The sequence below is a fragment of the Phoca vitulina genome, unplaced genomic scaffold (genome assembly GCF_004348235.1).
Source record: "Phoca vitulina isolate PV1807 unplaced genomic scaffold, GSC_HSeal_1.0 scaffold57, whole genome shotgun sequence".
NCBI lineage: Eukaryota > Metazoa > Chordata > Mammalia > Carnivora > Phocidae > Phoca > Phoca vitulina.
Window position 1 is genome coordinate 187941 of NW_022589760.1, and position 20349 is coordinate 208289.

Sequence of the window (20349 nt, forward strand, 5' to 3'; positions counted from 1 at the left end):
GGTTTTGGGTGCAATTGTAAATGGGATCGACTCCTTAATTTCTCTTTCTTCTGTCTTGTTGTTGGTGTATAGGAATGCCACTGATTTCTGTGCATTGAGTTTTATATCCTGCCACATGACTGAATTCCTGTATGAGTTCTAGCAGTTTTGGGGTAGAGTCTTTTGGGTTTTCCACATAAAGTATCATATCATCTGCAAAGAGTGAGAGTTTGACTTCTTCTTTGCTGATTTGGATGACTTTGATTTCTTTTTGTTGTCTGATTGCTGTGGCTAGGACTTCTAATACTATGTTGAATATCAGCGGTGACAGTGGACATCCCTGCCGCATTCCTGACCTTAGGGGGAAAGTTCTCAGTTTTTCCCAATTGAGAATGATATTTGCTGTAGGTTTTTCATAGATGGCTTTTATGATATTGAGGTATGTACCCTGTATGCCTATACTCTGAAGAGTTTTGATCAAGAAAGGATGCTGTACTTTGTCAAATGCTTTTTCTGCATCTATTGAGAGGATCATGGATACAAAAATTCTCACCAAAATACTAGCCAATAGGCTCCAACAGTACATTAAAAGGATTATTCACCACGACCAAGTGGGATTTATCCCTGGGCTGCAAGGTTGGTTCAACATCCGCAAATCAATCAACGTGATACAATACATTAACAAAAGAAAGAACAAGAATCATATGATCCTCTCAATAGATGTTTTTCTTTTTCAACATTGCATTGGGTATTCAGTCTTTTGTGCTCCCATACAAATTTGAGAATTGTTTGCTTTATATGTGTGAAAAATTCTGTTGGTATTTTGATAGGGATTACATTGAATGTGGAAATTGCTTTGGGTGGTATAGATATTTTAACAATATTTGTTCTTCCAATGCATGAGCATGGTTGTCTTTCCATTTCTTTGTGTCATTTTCAATCTCTTTCATAAGCATTCTATACTTTTCACAGTACAGGTCTTTGGTTAAGTTTATTCCTAGGTACCTTATTATTTTTGATGCAATTACAAATAGGATTGTTTTCTTAATTTTCTACTTTCTACTTTCTTTCTACTGCTTCATTTTTAATGTATAGAAATGCAACAGATTTCTGCACATTTATTTTGTGTCCTATGACTTTACTGAATTCATTTATCAGTTCTAGTAGTTTTTTGGTGGAATCTCTCAGGTTTTCTATATATAGTATCATGTCATCTGAAAATAGTGAGAGTTTGACTTCTTCCTTATCATTGGGGATGACTTTTATTCCTTTTTGTTGTCTGCTTGCTGTAGGTAGGACTTCTGGTACTATGTTGAATAAAAGAGGTGAGAGTGGACATCCTTGTCTTGTTCTGACCTTGGATGGAAAGCTCTGTTTTTCCTCATTGAATATGACATTCACTGTGGGTTTTTCATATATGGCCTTTATTATGTTGAGGTATGTTCCCTCTAAACCTACTTTCTTGAGGGTTTTTATCATGAATGGATGCTATACTTTTCCCAATGCTTTTTCTGCATCTATTGAAATGATCGTATGTTTTTTGTCCTTTCTCTTATTGATGTGATGTATCATGTTGATTGATTTGTGAATACTGAACCACCCTTGCATACTGGGAGTAAATCCTACTTGAGCATGGTGAATGTTTTTTTAAATGTAATGTTCGATTCAGTTTGCTAATATTCTGTCGAGAATTTTTGCATCTATGTTCATCAGAGATACTGGCCTGTAGTTCTCTTTTCTTGTGGCATCTTTATCTGCTTTTGGTATCAGGTTAACACCAGCCTCATAGAAGGAATTTGAAAGTTTTCCTTATTCTTCAATTTTTTGGAATAGTTTGAGAAGATTAACTATTAACTCTCCTTTAAGTGTTTGGTAGAATTCCCCTGTGAAGCTGACTGATCCTGGACCTTTGCTTATTGGGATTTTTTTGATTACTGATTCAATCTCTTTGCTGATAATGAATCTGTTCAAATTTTCTATTTCTTCCTGCTTCAGTTTTGGTAGGTTATATGTTTCTAGAAATTTATCCATTTCTTCTAGGTTGTCTAATTTGTTGGCATATAGTTTTTCATATTTCTGTGGTGATGATTACTATTTCTCCTCTTTCATTTGTGATTCTATTATTTGAGTCCTTTCTCTTTTCTTGAGGACTCTGGTTAGAGTTTTATCAATTTTGTTGATCTTTTCAAAGAAACCACTCCTGGTTTCATTGATCTGTTCTACTGTTTTTTTAGTTTCTATATCATTTATTTCTGCTCTAATCTTTATTATTTCCTTCCTTCTGCTTGTTTTGGTTTTTTTGTTCTTTTCCTAGCTCCTTTAGGTATATGTTTATGTTATTTACTTGAAATTTTTCTTGCTTCTTGAAGTAGGCCTGTACTGCTATAAACTTCCCTCTTAAAACCGCTTTTGCCTCATCCCAAAGGTTTTGGACTGCTGTGTTTTCATTTTTGCTTGTTTTTGTGTACCTTTTGATTTCTTCTTTGATTTCTTGGTTGACCCATTCATTGTCTAGTAGCATGTGTTTTAACCCCCATGTATTTGTGGCCTTTCCAGATTTTTTCTTGTGGTTGATTTCTAGCTTCATAGCATTGTAGTCACAAAAGATGCATGGTATTGGTATGTATTCATTCTTTTTTAATTTGTTGAAGTTTCTTTTGTGGCCTCATGTGTGAACTACTCTGGAGAATGTTCCATGTGCACATGATAATAATGTGTATTCTGCTGTTTTAGAATGGAATGTTTTGAATATATCAGTTAAATCCATCTTATCCAGTGTACTGTATAAAGCCACTGTTTCCTCGTTGATTTTCTGTTTGCATGATCTGTCCATTAACATAAGTGGGGTGTTAATGTCCCCTACTATTATTGTATTACTATTGATTAGTTCCCTTATCTTTGTTATTTTTTTAATTTATTTAATTTTATTATGTTATGTTAGTCACCATACAATACATCATTAGTTTTTGATGTAGTGATCCACGATTCATTGTTTTCATATAACACCCAGTGCTCCATGCAGTACGTGCCCTCCTTAATAACCATCACCAGGCTAATCGATCCCCCACCCCCCTCTCCTCTAAAACCCTCAGTTTGTTTCTCAGAGTACATAGTCTCTCATGGTTTGTCTCTCCCTCCGATTTCCCCCTCCTTCATTTTTCCCTTCCTTCTCCTAATGTCCTCCAGCTATTCCTTATTTCCACAAATAAGTGAAACCATATGATAATTGGCTTTCTCTGCTTGACTTATTTCACTTAGCATAATCTCCTCCAGTCCCATCCATGTTGATGTAAAAGTTGGGTATTCATCCTTTCTGATGGCTGAGTAATATACCATTGTATATATGGACCACATCTTCTTTAGCTATTCATCTGTTGAAGGCCATCTCGGCTCTTTCCACAGTTTGGGTATTATAGACACTGCTACTATGAACATTGGGGTGCATATGGCCCTTCTTTTCACTACGTCTGTGTCTTTGGGGTAAATACCCGGGAGTGCAATTGCTGGGTCATAGGGTAGCTCTATTTTTAAATTTTTGAGGAACCTCCACACTGTTTTCCAAAGTGGCTGTACCAACTTGCATTCCCACCAACAGTGTAAGAGGGTTCCCCTTTCTCCACAACCTCTCCAACATTTGGTGTTTCTTTCCCTGTCCATTTTTGCCATTCTAACTGGTGTAAGGTGGTATCTCATGTGGTTTTGATTTGAATTTCCCTGATGGTTAATGATGATGAACATTTTTTCATGTGTCTGTTAGCCATTTGTATGTCTTCTTAGGAGAAGTGTCTGTTCATGTCTTCTAACACATTTTTTGACTTGATTATTTGTTTTTTGGGTGTTGAGTTTGAGAAGTTCTTTATAGATCTTGGAAATCAGCGCTTTGTCTGTAGTGTCATTTGCAAGTATCTTCTCCCATTCTGTGGGTTGCTTCTTTGTTTTGTTGACTGTTTCCTTTGCTGTGCAGAAGCTTTTTATCTTGATGAAGTCCCAAAAGTTCATTTTTGCTTTTGTTTCACTAGCCTTTGGAGATGTATGTTGAAAGACATTGCTGTGGCCGATGTTGAAGAGGTTACTGCCTATGTTCTCCTCTAGGATTTGGATGGATTCCTGTCTCACATTGAGGTCTTTCATCCATTTTGAGCTTATCTTTGTGTATGTTGTTAGAGAATGGTCGAGTTTCATTCTTCTGTATATAGCTGTCCAATTTTCCCAGCACCATTTATCGAAGAGACTGTCTTTTTTCCATTGCATATTTTTTCCTGCTTTGTCAAAGATTATTTGACCATAGAGTGGAGGGTTCATATCTGGGCTCTCTATTCTGTTCCATTGGTCTATATGTCTGTTTTTGTGCCAGTACCATGCTGTCTTGGTGATCACTGCTTTGTAATATAGCTTGAAATCTGGCAATGTGATGCCCCCAGCTTTGTTTTTCTTTTTCAACATTCCCTTGGTGATTTGGGGTCTTTTCTGATTCCAAACAAATTTTAGGATTGTTTGTTTCAGTACTTTGAAAAATGTCATTGGAACTTTGATCAGGATGGCGTTGAAGGTATAGATTGCTCTGGGTAGCATAGACATTTAAACAGTGTTTATTCTTCGGATCCATGAGCATGGAATGTTTTTGCATCTTTTTTGTCATCTTCAATTTCTTTCATGAGTGTTCTGTAGTTCCTAGAGTATAGATCCTTTACCTCTTTGGTTAGGTTTATTCCAAGGTATCTTATGGTTTTTGGTGCTATTGTAAATGGAATCGTTTCTCTGATTTCTCTTTCTACACTTGCATTGTTAGTGTATAAGAAAGCAACTGATTTCTGTGCATTGATTTTGTATCCTGCCACATTACTGAATTGCTATATGAGTTCTAGTAATTTGGGGGTGGAGTCTTTTGGATTTTCCACATAAAGTATCATGTCATCTGTGAAGAGAGAGAGTTTGACTTCTTCTTTGCCAATTTGAATACATTTTATTTCTTTTTGTTGTCTGGTTGCTATTGCCAGGACTTCTAGTACTATGTTGAACAATAGTGGTGAGAGTGGGCATCCTTGTCGTATTCCTGATCTTAAGGGAAAGGCTCTCAGCTTTCCCCCATTGAGGATGATATTCGCTGTGGGTTTTTCAATAGATGGATTTTATGAACTTGAGGATTTTTCCTTCTATCCCTATACTCTGAAGAGTTTTAATCAAGAAAGGATGTTGTATTTTGTCAAATGCTTTTTCTGCATCAATTGAGAGGACCATATGGTTCTTCTCTCTCCTCTTATTAATGTGTTCTATCACATTGATTGATTTGTGAATGTTGAACCATCCTTGCATTCTGGGGATAAATCCCACTTGGTCATGGTGGATGATCCTTTTAATGTATTGTTGGATCCTATTAGCTAGGATTTTGCTGAGGATTTTGGAATCCATATTCATCAGGGATATCGGTCTGAAATTCTCCTTTTTGATGGGGTCTTCACCTGGTTTGGGGATTAAGGTAATGCTGGCCTCATAGAATGAGTCTGGAAACTTTCCTTCTCTTTCTATTTTTAAGAAACAGCTTCAGGAGAATAGGTATTATTTCTTCTTTGAATGTTTGGTAGAATTCCCCAGGGAATCCATCAGGCCTTGGACTCTTGTTTTTTGGGAGGATTTTGATCACTGCTTCAATCTCATTACTGGTTATTAGCCTATTCAAGTTGTCAATTTCTTCCTGTTTCAGTCTTGGGAGTTTATAGGTTTCCCAGAAGGCGTCCATTTCTTCCCGGTTGTTTAATTTATTGGCATATAGTTGTTGATAATAATTTCTAATAATTGTTTCTATTTCCTAAGTGTTAGTCGTGATCTCTCCCCTTTCATTCATAATTTTATTAATTTGGGTCCTTTCTCTTTTCTTTTGGATAAGTTGGACAGTGGTTTATCGATCTTATTAATTCTTTCAAATAACCAGCTTCTAGTTTTGTTGATCTGATCTACCATGTTTCTGGTTTCTAATTCATTGATCTCTGCTCTAATCTTAATTATTTCTCTTCTAATGCATGCCTTAGGCATCATTTGTTGCTTTTTGTCTAGTCCTTTAAGGTGTAAAGTTAGTTGGTGAATTCGGGATTTTTCTATTTTTTTGAGTGAGGCTTGGATGGCTATGTATTTCCCCTTAGGACTGCCTATACAGTATCCCATAGGTTTTGGACTGATGTGTTTTCGTTCTCATTGGTTTCCATCAATTGTTTAAGTTCTTTCCTGGTTGACCCAAACATTCTTGAGCAGAGTGGTCTTTAGCTTCCAAGTGTTTGAATTTCTGCCAAATTTTTTCTTGCAATTGAGTTCCAGTTTTAAAGCATTATGGTCTGAGAATGTGCAGGGAATAATTTCAGTCTTTTAGTATCAGTTGAGAACTGATTTGTGACCCAGTATGTGGTCTATTCTGGAGAAAGTTCCATGTGTGCTTGAGAAGAATGAGTATTCTGTTGTTTTAGGGTGGAATGTTCTGTATATATCTATGAGGTCCATCTGGACCAGTGTGTCATTCAAAGCTCTTGTTTCTTTGTTGATTTTCTGCTTAGATGATCTGTCTATTGTTGAGAGTGGAGTATTGAGGTCTCCTACAATTAATGTATTGTTATCAATATGACTCTTTATTTTGGTTAACAGTTGGCTTATGTAGATGGCTGCTCCCATGCTGGGGGCATAGATATTTACAATTGTTAGATCTTCTTGTTGGATAGACGCTTTAAGAATGATATAGTGTCCTTCTGTGTCTCTAACTACAGTCTTTAGCTTAAAATCTAATTTGTCTGATATAAGAATTGCTACCCCAGCTTTCTTTTGAGGTCAGCTGGCGTGGAAGATGGATCTCCATCCCTTCCCTCTCAGTCTGGATGTATCTTCAGGTTCAAAATGAGTCTCTTGTAAACAGCATATGGATGGGTCCTGTCTTTTTATCCAATCTGCAACCCTGTGCCATTTTATGGGAGCACTTAAGCCATTCATGTTGAGAGTGATTATTGAAAGATATGAATTTATTTTCATCATGTTGCCTGTGAAGTCCTTGTTTCTATAGATCGTCTATGTAAATTTCTGTCCTATATCACTCTTGGGGTCTTTCTCCTTTTATAGAACCTCCCTTCATATTTCTTGCAGGGCCAGCTTAGTGGTCACATATTCTTTCAGTTTCTGTCAGTCCTGGAAACTTTGCATCTCTCCATCCATTCTAAATGACAGCCTTGCCGGATAAAGTATCCTTGGCTGCATGTTCTTCTCGTTTATTACCCTGAATATGTCTTGGCAGCCCTTTCTGGCTTGCCAGGTCTCTGTGGATAGGTCTTACATTATTCTGATGTTCCTCCCTCTGTATGTAAGGAATCTCTGTATAATCTCCTTTTCACACATATATATATATATCATGTCAATAAAATATATTATTGACAACTTTTCATGTCAATAAAAATATACTTCCAAAACATCAGTTGCCGGTCAGATACATCTTATGCTATCATACTTTTATCTATAACTATTACTGCTTAAATAATGGAGAAATATATAAATCATCTCATATTTTCATCATAACCCTGATTTGCCATATGCTCTCTACTCTTAGTATTTTTTAATATATTCTCCAGATATATTTTATGTGTGTTTGAATATAATTTAAATGCTATATATTCATATGTAAATATGTTTATTTAAAACTAAGTAACATTAGGGGCACCTGGGTGGCTCAGTCAGTTAAGCATCCAACTCCCCTTTTTTTGGCTCAGGTCATGATCTCAGGGTCATGAGCTTGAGCCCTGCGTCAGGCTCCGGACTCCATGGGGAGTCTGCTTCTCTTTCTCTCTCTCTCCCTCTCCCTCTGCCCCTCCTGCCACTCGTGCTTTCTCTCTAATAAATAAATAAATCCTTTAAAAAATAAATAAAACTAAGTAACATTATATATACTATTTTATGCATTTCTTATTTGTATATCACAATCTATTTGCTTTTCTTTAACTTCTTTGTTGTTGAACAACTTTGGATGTTTGATTGCCATTTTTTTCACCTTTGATTTATTTGTTCATAAAACTGAACATAACTGTTCTACTTAGATTCGTTTTTATGTCAGTTATATTACTTATATGCCACTAAATTATGTTTTAATTATTTCTTTCATTTTCTGATGGCTTTAAGTGTATTGTGTTTGGTGATATTAAAATTTTAATTTCCCCATATTATTCCAAACAAAGTATATCATATTTCACTGTAAAAATAGTGAAAGGAGCACTGGTATACCTTTTTTTTTTTTTACTGCTTTCTCAAATATGCAGATATATTCCTTCATTTCTTTTTGGTATCTCTGACCTCCACCTTAACCTTTTACACGTGCCCTCACCTGCATTTTCTTTCTATGATTTGGCGAGTTGGTAATTAAAGCTTAGTTGAGGCAATACAGTGTCCTCCCTGTAGCCCAGTGATGTAAACAGATTATTTCAATCACTAAATTAAAATCCAGGGAATAGTTAGTGACATCAACAAGGTTCAGTTTACATTCTTTAAATGGGATTAATGAGCCCAATATAACATCACTGTTGTGAGAAGACAAAAATTATGGAAAACGTCTAGCCCATGGCAGGGTTTTGTCAATTGTTACTTTCTGCCACATCCCACTTCCTCTCTCCTGTGAAAGAAATTACTTTGGCATTCACTTAGTAGCATTACTGTCATAGAGGCAATGATAAGTGTAAAAGGAAGAAAGGAAAGTATGTGCTCATTATCATAATGTATGACTGAGATTTGGTGGCATTTTTTTTGTGTTATGACACATCACCAAATGGAGCTGTGGAATGCAGAGAAAATTAACTACTTTCTTTTATTTCATGCATTATCCTCTTCCCCTTTTTACTGTTTGATTGAACAGCAGGCACATAATTTTCCATGGAGCTTAAGAGGGCAGAATTAATTCCATAATTTAATAAATATTTGTTGGTGCACTGTTGGGGAGAATGCAAACTGGTGCAGACACTGTGGAAAACAGTATGAAGGTTCCCCAGAAAGTTAAAAATAGAACTACCTTATGATCCAGGAATCGCACTACTGGGTATTTACCCAAAGAATACAAGAATACTAATTTAAAGGGATACATGCACCCTTATGTTTATAGCAGCATTATTTACAATATCCAAATATGGAAGGACCCCCAAGTGTCCACTGATGGAGGAATGGATAGAGAATATGTAGTATATATACAATGGAATACTTGGCCATAAAAAAATAATGAAATCTTGCCATTTGCAATGACATGGATAGAGCTAGAGAGTATAATGCTAAGCAAAATAAGTCCTTCAGAGAAAGACAAATACCATGTGAATTCACTCATATGTGGAATTTAAGACACAAAACAAAACAAGCAAAGGGAAAAAATAAGAAAGAGAGTGAGAGGCAAATCAAGAAAAAGACTCTTAACTATACAGAAGAAACTGATGATTACCAAAGGGGAGGTGGGTGGGGAGATGGGTTAAATAGGTGATGGGAATTAAGGAGTACACTTGTTGTGATGAGCACAGGAAGTGTTGAATCACTATATTGTACATCTAAACATATATAATGTATGATAAGTAACTAGAATAACAATAAAAACTTAATATTTATTGAACGCTATAGTCCAAAGACAGGAAATTATAACTACCACACAGAGGTCAGGGGACTGCAGAAAACTATTGTTAATCTTATATGTCCTCCAGAGCCTTTGGGTATAAGACTTGTGAAGAATGAATGCTAAAGTCACCACAAAAATTCATGTTTTATATCTTTTGGAATCCATATAAAGAATGGCTTTTATCCCCATTCTATTTTAAAATGTCATACAAATGTATATCATCAGTAGGACCTAAACCATATTCAGAATCCTGCTGGCCAAGAAATCTGAGAAATGTAATTCATAGGCTTCCAGCTTCTGCAATACAGGGGAGTGCACAGAAGGGGTACAAAGGCTTCCCAGTGCTGGCTGACAATATCTGAAAAAGTCCTCTGAGTTTTATTCCTCTAACATTTCTGATGATTTTTTAGCATACCAGATTTCCTATATTAAATATTTTCTGTTTAAAATACCTAGTGCAACTGGGTATTTACCCCAAAGATACAAATGTAGGGATCCGAAGGGGTATGTGCACCCCGATGTTTATAGCAGCAATGTCCACAATAGCCAAACTGTGGAAAGAGCCAAGATGTCCATCGACAGATGAATGGATAAAGAAGATGTGGTATACATATACAATGGAATATTATGCAGCCATCAAAAAGAATGAGATCTTGCCATTTGCAACGACGTGGATGGAACAGGATGGTGTTATGCCGAGCGAAATAAGTCAATCAGAGAAAGACATGTATCATATGACCTCACTAATATGAGGAATTCTTAATCTCAGGAAACAAACTGAGGGTTGCTGGAGTGGTGGGGGGTGGGAGGGATGGGGTGGCTGGGTAATAGAGATTGGGGAGGGTATGTGCTATGGTGAGCGCTGTGAATTGTGCAAGACTGTTGAATCACAGATCTGTACCTCTGAAAGAAATAATACATTATATGTTAAAAAAAAAAAAAAGAAGAAGAAGAAGAAGATAGCAAAAGGGGAAGAATGAAAGGGGGGAAATCGGAGGGGGAGACGAACCATGAGAGACGATGGACTCTGAAAAACCAACTGAGGGTTCTAGAGGGGAGGGGGGTGGGAGGATGGGTTAGGCTGGTGATGGGTATTAAAGAGGGCACGTTCTGCATGGAGCACTAGGTGTTATATGCAAATAATGAATCATGGAACACTACATCAAAAAGTAATGATGTAATGTATGGTGATTAACATAACATAATAAAAAAATAAAAATAAATAAAAAATAAAATAAAATACCTAGTGCAGTTTCTCTTCTGCTGACTAAATCCTGAGTGATGTACACTCCCCAAAGATTTTGATTGAATGGTTTTTATACAAGAGGATGGCGATTCATATTTTGAGAAGCAATGTTTTTGAGGGATTTCCTCCCCCCTACACACAATATTGGAAGGGATAAAATTACATTCCCTCTTTAGGCTTACCTTGTCCTATTGGCTATTTCAGTGGAATATTTCTTGTGTGTGATCTATCCAGTAATTTATTTGATGAGTAAACATTGCACTAACTTCCAGAAGGACAGGATAGAAAATTAGAGAAACCATTCAACACCTCAGGTAATCTTGGGTAAATTACTGAACCACAAAACGGAAAAGACATGTTCCTGAGAGCCCAGCATTCCAAGTCTTCAGATTTGGTAGTCAGAAATGCACAGCCAATACTGACAAATTTTCAGTGCTTTTAAGAAACTTTTTCTTGGCATGAAATGACCCTTTCAAATATTGACAAGGAAGTAATAAACAATTTTACTGTTAATCAAAACATATCTGTGTGCCAGACCTAGGGACTTAGGGACCTAGCCCTAGGAACCACTGGTTCATGACCTTGGCTCTAGGACTTTACTGTGCTGGAGCAGAAGGATTCAAGAAAAAAACGAATTGTCTTTTGTATCAAAATGTTCCCAGGCTATGGAGAAGAAAGGCACACAATACTAATATGCACAGGATATAGGGGCAGCACAGAGGAGGGTGGAATTAAGTCTAAGTAGGACAAAACAGGTTACTGGAGGAAGTGATGTATTATCTGGGTTTCAAGGGGTGTATAAGGGCTCATTAGACATGTGCCTAATGTGGGGAAAAGGGCATTTCAGGAAGAGGGAACAATATATACAACATTGCATAATGAAATGACGGTCTTCATAGGAATCTGTAATTAATTTAATATTGCTGAATCATAAAATAAGAGTGGTGATGTGGGGGCAGTGGAAGGGATTCAGATCAGAGGAAAGGAGACCAGTAAGAAGCCATAGTTCTGACAAGAGATGATGACTTGAAATAGAGTAATGGAAATGAGACTGGAAAGGAGAGCATACCCAAGAGAAACTTTTGCACAGAAGCACCAGGACACATATCCATCAACAGGGAAATGAATGGGATATTATACAGCATTAAAAGTGAATGAACTACTGCTACATGGATGAATCTTAGAAACAAAATGTTTAGCAAAAGAAAAACGTCCCAAAATGCTACCTAGAAAAAGATACAAAATGTTGCGAAATTTAAAACAAAAGTAAAAAACATTGTTTAGGCATACATGTATGTGGTAAGAATATACGTAACAAGAGCATGGAAATAATAAATATAAATCAGGATATTGGTTTCTTTAGGAGGGCAGTTGGGGGAAAATGTTGAGAAGTTTTAAATTATCAGTAATATTCTAGTTCTTTGGGTACCAGATTCACAGGTTTTTACTGTAATTTAAATAGGTAGATGTATATATAAGTAGTCGTTTACGGCCCCATGACGAAAGTCATGACCGAGTATTCTGTTTATTTCTGTTCTCTGTACAAGAAAGAGATATTTTGGGGGTGAAATCAGTTGGTTTCCAGACATTTTTTTTAACCTTAAATTGGTTTTAGATCAACTCCTCCAAAGGAAGAGGCCTCACTGTGTGAGGCCCACGTGCTTTTACATCCCGCGCTTTTTGCCCTTTGCCCTTGGCCATCATCGCTTCCCCTCCAAAGGGAAACGGGTGACGCCAAGCAGTGGGGGAGGGGGGAAGGGCAGCCCGCGGGTCTAAAGCGTTCCTATTGGTGGGGAGAAGGAGCGAGAACGAAGCTCGAGCTGAGGCGTGGAAAAGAGGGGCGAAGGGGGCGGGGCTAAACGGGGGGCGGGGCTAAAACGGCTTAACGGGAGCGAGGCGCAAGTGCAATTGTCCGCGCCTCGCTGCGATGGCGGCGGCGTCGAGCACAGTCGCACCGCTGGCGGCGGAGTCTTCCCCTCAGGAAGCTACCGTCTCTGCCGCCTCCTCCTCCTACACCGCCTGCGCGGCGGCGGCGGTGGCGGCGGCAGTGATTGTGCCTGCCTCCTCCGCCACCTCCACCCCTGCCAGCCCGCCTGCCGGTGGCTGTGGCGACGGCGGCGGCGGCTTTGGCGGCTCCACTATGGCGGCGGCGGGGAGGGGGGGCAGTAGTTTTAAAGTAGACACCCGCCCTTGCCTCAGAGAAGGTGAGTTCCCGTCCCGGGGTGTGGGGGCGGCCCCATCTCCTTCGCTGCCTCTCTTCAGCCCGTCCGGGATCGGGCTGGGCGCGGTTCGTCACCGCCCCACCCCCCACCTGCTGTGGCGCAGTAAAGGCCAAGCTCGCCCCGCCCCGCCCTGCCGTAGTAGCCCCGAGTGTGCAAGACGGACCGAAGCAGAGAGGGGCTTCCCTACTTCTACCCCCCCAAAAGGATGGAGGGGTCCCCAGGAAAAGAAGCTGCAGGTATTCACAAGGCAGGAGTTTAAAGGGAAGAAGAATACCACATAGTTTTTCTCCCAGCCAGGGTGCCTCAGGATGGTCTACGAAGCTGAGGTGTGAGTTGGTAAAAAGAGAGGGGGCAAGGTAGAAGTGCTGTGGAGCTGGAGGGTCAGGGAAAGGGAAGGGGGACTGATGGAGAAAGGGGGCAGAGATAAAAAAAAAAAAAAGAAAAGGCCGAAGAAACAAGTAAGAGGGAGGAAACCCCGTTTGGTGAAATTCAGCATCCTGCAGTGTAGAAACTTGCAGTAGGATATTTAAAGAGAGAGGAGGTTAGGAATTTGGGGAGGTTAGAATGTATACTTGAGCTTTAAAGTAGGAGCTGTTAGATTTTAGGATCATAGGGTCTGGTGGAGGGGGTTGTACAAAGAAAAGAATAAAGGAAGGGAGTGTGGTAGAAGCACAGATTTCAGAAATCACTTTGGAGAGTTTTCTTTGGCTATTTGAGGGTGTGACCTTGTAGAGCAAGGTTTAGGGGCCCATCTTTGAGATGGTTTTGATTTTAATAAGTGCTGTTGTACCTACCAACACATACTACTCCTAACATAAAAAAGATACTTCTTGACGATTTCAGTAATAAGTGGTTTCTAGTTCACACAAAATACTATATACTAGTAAACAGCCTACTAATAGCAGACTGTAAAATTTGCCATTGAAATGTGTTTTAAAGCAGTGTTTGGAAATGCTTCTTAGATTGTTAAGACCGATTCCACTACAGAAGAGCTCAGTAAAGCATTTTGCCATCGTCAATTTCGTAATTAATTTCCAGTATTTGTGTGTTACCTTATGTTGCTAACTTGCCTCCAAAGTGAAAGACGTGGACACCAAAATGGAGTAGAATAATTTAAGTTCCTTTTTCTTAGGAGGACACCCCACTAAAATTACCTCATAAAAATGATTTTCTCTTCACATTTTTAAGTGGCACATCCCTCTGTGGTATTTCATAACTTTTCACACCTTTCACTTTGGAGGAATGGCAAAGCAGTAAAAAAAAAAAATCCTTTACAATATTGGTCATAGGCACATTACATAAATGCCACTTACTAAATATGGAAGTTAGAAATACACTGTGATATGGTGATGTCTTTTTATTTATTAACTCTCTTACTGAAGGCAACCTTTGAAAGACTGTAGTGTCTTTAGTCAGCCTGGATTTGTACAGTTGTTTCAGGATGAAAATATGAAATCTGGATTTTTTTGTTATTATACCAAACTATGTATAACTAGAAAGAAGGAGAGAACAGTTTTTAGAGGTGGTCGAGATCACAGTTCAATCTCGCTGTCATGGCCTTTCCACAGTAAGCTTTAGGACCAGTATCTCATGGGTATCTTATGGAGCAAATGGCTTTTTGCCTGTCTCTGTGACTGGCTTGGTTATAGTATCTTTGAATTTATGTAGGTATTGAAGGCTTTAAGAGATAGAAATTCATAAAGTAGTAGCAATACCCTGTATATACTATTACTAGCCGGCAAAATGAGGAGAGCTCTAGCATAGGAGTCTGGTGCAGTGAACTTAGGTTCTGTTGTTTATCTACTAGATTTTGTGACCCTGAACAGATCACAAACTTCCTGGATTTGGGTTTTGACATTTCTGAAATAGAGGTATTGGACCAGCCATACTCCAAGGTTGATTTCAGATCTGAAAGTATGAACCATGATTTTGCAGTTCTGCATTGATACTCTCGATGGCATTTCCATGGCTGTGCATTAGGACAGTAATTCATAAGCCATGAGAAACTTTGGCCATAGTTATCATTTGACATTCAGTGAGTGATGAAATCTGTGTTGTTAGTGTTGAGACCATTTACTAGGATATGAAACCAAATATAATTGCTACCTAAAAATTATCTCTTACCATTTCATTTTAGGTAAATATCCTTCATTAACTGTTCACTCCAAACCATAACTCTCTTCTTACCTTTCCACTTAACAAAAGATAAATATGTGATACAGTACACTGTCCAAAACATTATTAGGTCACAAAAATATTTTTGTTTAAATATTTATAAAGACTATAAATGGTTGCCAGTTGTATGATAGTAGATAAAGGAGAAGAGAGAAAAATATTGCTTGATGGTGTGCCAGTATCTTTTGCTTGTTTGTTTTTTAAGCCCTGGTTAGAAAATCCGTCTAAATAGTGACAAAGAATTGTCAAGATTCCAGTTATTACAAGTCCACTCCAGATAGGACCATTAAAAGTGGTTTGATCAAGTATTTGCTGAACTATTTTCAACTATAGCCAACATCTTTCTTGGGGTTGGTAATGAGCAGATGTCAGTGGAGATTAGAAATTGCCAAGCAGGGGAGATTAGAAGCTTTTGAGGTTATAAATGGCAAATTGGGTAATAAAAACAAAACAACAAACAAAAGAAATGCCAAATAAATGGACATATGACAAAACACATACCTACCCAGAATTCATGGAAAGGAGAGTCATGAGATTTTGTAGGACACTTCATATTTCATTCAGTAACATTTTCAAAAATGTTTAATGGCTCAAAAATGAATTTTCACCCAGTATTAAGGTTCCAGTGTAATCATAGTAAAAATCAAAACAAAAACAAATCCCTTTTATTTACCTCTTCTTTTTAAGAAAAAATAGATTAAGTGGATTCTGTTTTAGATTGGAGGATTGCTGGCTTTTTATTTAGTTACTTATCCATTTGCATAGCAATTACCTAACAATTACCTTTGTCTCCATATTATTCGGTAGTTTCAAGTCCACCATAAGAAAACCTAGTTAATGGCCTTTCCTTCATTTACTCAGGAATCATTTATTGAACATCTGTATGTGTGTGTGCCAGGCACTATGCTCAGTGATGAGGATATAGATGAATTAGACACAGCTATATTAAAGAGCTCAATAGTAGTGCTTGGTAGTAAAATTATAAAATGAACAAATAAATAGGAAAAATACAATTTTAAATATCACTTGTCGAACTCTTAAACTATCAGGACTGCCCCATTGTTTATTATAAACCTGTATTCTACCCATGGTGTCTTATAGACTACAGGCACACTAAAACACATTATATTATAAATGTGGTATCTAGGAAGGAATAATTAGCAAACTGTTAGAATTAATTTTTAATTCTTTACATTTGGCAGGGTGGGGATGTCTGGAGAGAGGTTAATGACCACTGGTTAGTTTCTGACTCTCTGTCTTTAATTAGGTGTCAATATGTGATAATATTGACTAAGCATGCCCCTTCCTATATTCATCACATATCTGTTAGGGTAGGAACTTTGATTCTTTTCCACCTGAAACCAGTCTTGTAGATCCATTCACATTTACTAACCTGTTGGAATGAATGGCATGGTGGCTTTCTGACACCAAGTAGGTATGGGATCAAGTAAATTATTGGATATACACAGTACTTGAATTCATTTTATAACTTCACAAGCAGACAGGACTCCAGAGCTAACTAGCCACAGAGTGCTTATATTATGAAGGTCAGGGACTTAGTTTAAATAAAGACAAGGTAAATATTAAACATATAACTAGTACTTCCAGTTATTTTATTAATTACATTGTATTTTGTAATTGTTAATATGCTATAGGAAAGCCTTCATTATTTTTTTTTTTGTAAGAATCTGTGTAAAATAGCCAAAACTTGCCAAACTTATAGGCCAGGTACTAATTTTATAAATTGAGAAAGTAAGGATACTAGATAGCATTATAACTGAGTGTTCATAACGTTCACGGGTACAAATCTGCATTTCTGGCACAAATAATATTTCTGAAAATTCCTTAAATGGGTTGTGACATTTAGGGGGAAAAAAGAGTTAAAACACCTTGGCAAGGTTAACATGATCCATTTTCCACTATAACTTAGTGTTGAGCTCTGTTTATCTTTCCTTTATATGATGGCATTAAAAAATTGCAAAGGTCAAGTCAGCTATTAAAAAATCCTTTTAAATCAAAATGTTTGAGGGAGGCTATCTCAAAAGGTGTAATCATGGAGAATACAGCACATATGCTCTTTGCAGAATTAAGATGATGATTTTTCTGGTTTATTAACCTGACTTTATATCTGTGACTGGTTTATTGACTTGACTTTATATTAACCTGACTTTAAATCTGTGACTAAGAGTGAGATTTATGTTTATATGATTGCAGCCAACTCTTCTAAGGTTTGCTCCATTCTTGTCACTTCATTAAAATAGGATGCAGAGTTTTTTTAGAATGCTGTTTTTTTTTTTGCAACAAGATCAGTTGGACTGTGAAATTCCCACTTCAACAAAGCATTAAAACAATTAATAGCTAGTTATTGCTGTAAACATCTGATGGGTTGTCTTGAGGAAGAAAGTTGGTCTTTTGTACAACTAAATCTAATTGTCATGCAACAAATGGAAGTAAGATTCATTTTGTTAATTATAGCCATTTATATATAGAATCATCTACTTTGAATAAGCTTAAACTTCTTATCAAGATAACCGAAAAACATTTAATTGGAGTGAACAGAGAAAGTTCTCATACTTAGAACTGAAGGGATGTTACAATCTTCCTTTCCTCAGAGATCCTGTATGGTTGTTTTTTGGGGGTTTGTTTTTGAGAGAGAGAGAGCCCGTGCATGCATGGTGCCTGGGGAGGGGGGTAGAGGGAGAGTGAGGGAGAGAATCTTAAGGAGGCAACCCTGCCCAGTGCAGAGCCCAACACAGGGTTCGATCTCAGGACCCTGAGATCATGACCTGAGCCAAAATCAAGAGTCAGACACCTAACCAACTGAGCCATGCAGGCACCCCAGATCCTGTATGGTTTTTAATTTCATTAGTGAGAGTGGACCAAATTGTAGGCATAGATTCATTATTTTTTTTCTGACTCATGCCATAAATGTTTTTCTTTTATCACAAAAATCTATTTTATCCTAAATTGTCTGGTGTTATCTGATGGGTTGTCTTGAGGAAGAAAGTTTAGACTGGATGTACTTAATGCCACTGAGTTGCACACTTAAAAATGCTTAAAATGGCAGTTTTATGTTGTGTATATTTGGCCACAATAAAAAATGTAATAAAATACTGAAAAAAGTTAGAAGAATAGAAGTTAGAAGAAAGTTTCAAATAGGATAATTTGGATTTCACACTCAATTGCATTTTTGGATACAGAAGTTAATGGTATTTTACTTTAGCATAATAATGCAGCTATTTGGAGTAGGTACAATCCAACAAGGGTCTCTAAAAACGAGTTTCTGAGAAGTGAATCCTCTTTGCTTTTTATATCATCAAAGGCAGATACTCAAACAAGCTGAATTGAATATTTTTATATCAACATAAGGGATTCTAATCCACAGAATGTTAATTATTTGTACTCACATTTGTATTTCACTTACTTAAGAACATCCCTCAGCTATTACTAATGCCTCTCCTCAGACTTCGGAACTTTTTCATAGTCCAAATCCACCTGAATCTGGAATGATATATTTTAACTTCCCCACTCCTTTGTTTCCTATGACCTCTTTGGACTTTAGCTTCCTTATTTTGAAATGAGAACATTAGACTAAATCAGTTATAAACTAGAAGCAATTTTGCCCCACAAGGGACATGTGTCAATGTTTGGAGATATTTTTGTTTGTCACAACTGGGGAGTGCCGCCAACTTCTAGCTGGTAGAGTGCTGCTAAATGTCTTACCATGCATAGAATATCCCCTCACAACAATGAATTATCTGGCCCAAAGTGACAATAGTGCTAAGATTCAGAAACATTGGACTAAATGATCTCTAAAATTACTCTGATCTGATAAAAAGTTATTATATATAATATTAAGTAAAACTTTCAGCTACTGAATTAGTAAACAAGCACACTTTATCAAGCGATTATGTGTGTTAAACATTTTTTTAAAATTTTGTTTCATTTAATAGCATGTTCTGGGAGAGACATTGTGTTTCTGTACTTTTTAGATAAAAAAACTGGCTCAGAGTGGTTAAATAATTTGCTCAAGGGTATAATAGAGGTAGAGAGAGGATTTGAATCTATTTGACCAACTCAAAAGCTTATTATTTTTTCCTACTACCCAGTGCTGTAGGTCATGATTTTTCCCCCATTCCAAATTATTATGAAAGCTTTGCTTTCTCAAGTCATGTAAACACTCCTGTAGGAAAGAAAGAAAAAGACTAAACACTTGGGACACCTGGGTGGTTCAGTCGGTGAAGCTTCCGCCTTCGGTCAGGTCATGATCCTAGGGTCCTGGGATCGAGTCCCGCATCGGGCTCCTTGCTCAGTGGGGAGCCTGCTTCTCCCTCTGCCTGCTGCTCCCCCCTGCTTGTGCGCTCTCTCTCTCTCTCTCTCTGACTAGTAAATAAATAAAATTTTTAAAAAGACTAAACACTTTCATTAATAGAAAATTAATTGATTCTTTCTCTCACCAATGGCTAACGCCACACAAAAATATAATCAAATTGTAGGAGCACCAAATACATGAACTTTCTTATCAGATCCCATTTATGGTTTGTCACAAAACCACTCTTTCATTTAAAATAACGCTTATGAAAATTAACCCTTATAATTGTTATTCAAGAGAGGATCACTTATGTGATAATAGCAAAACAAAGGTTTATTACTTGCTCATGCATTTTCCTCTAAGTGATAAGTTGACTGCAGGGGAACTGCCTGCCCTTCATGCTGTGGTTGAGGGAGAAGAAGGTGCTTTTGTCTTTTATTTTAACTTTTTTCAGTATTTTATTACATTTTTTATTGTGGCCAAATATACACAACATAAAACTGCCATTTTAAGCATTTTTAAGTGTGCAACTCAGTGGCATTAAGTACATCCACGTTGTTAGGCAACCTTCACCACTATCCATCTCCAGAAATTTTTCATTTTCCCAAACTGGAACTCTGTACCTGTAGGTCATAGTTTTGTTATATGACCATATTTCTCCAATCTAAAGAACTTTCTGATGTGTCTAATATCTGGAAAATAAAATATTTAAAAGTTATGCTTAATTTGTTAACAGTTGGCAATAAAAGTGTACTGTTTATTGTGACCACAGAGGACAGTCTTGCAAAGCAGTTTTACTCTTTTAATA

General features: G+C 37.3%; 1 protein-coding gene across 4 annotated transcripts in view; it reads left to right on the top strand.

Moving 5' to 3' along the window:
* The first annotated feature begins 12743 nt into the window (after window positions 1-12743).
* The window catches only part of ZMAT1 (zinc finger matrin-type 1), a 36313-nt gene continuing 28707 nt past the window's right edge, over window positions 12744-20349 (top strand). For all 4 annotated transcript variants that reach the window (XM_032390049.1, XM_032390051.1, XM_032390052.1 and 1 more), the window contains exon 1: window positions 12744-13036. In XM_032390049.1, the coding sequence (XP_032245940.1) occupies window positions 12760-13036 (277 nt within the window). In that variant the 5' untranslated portion in view covers window positions 12744-12759. The remainder of the gene's footprint in view (window positions 13037-20349) is intronic.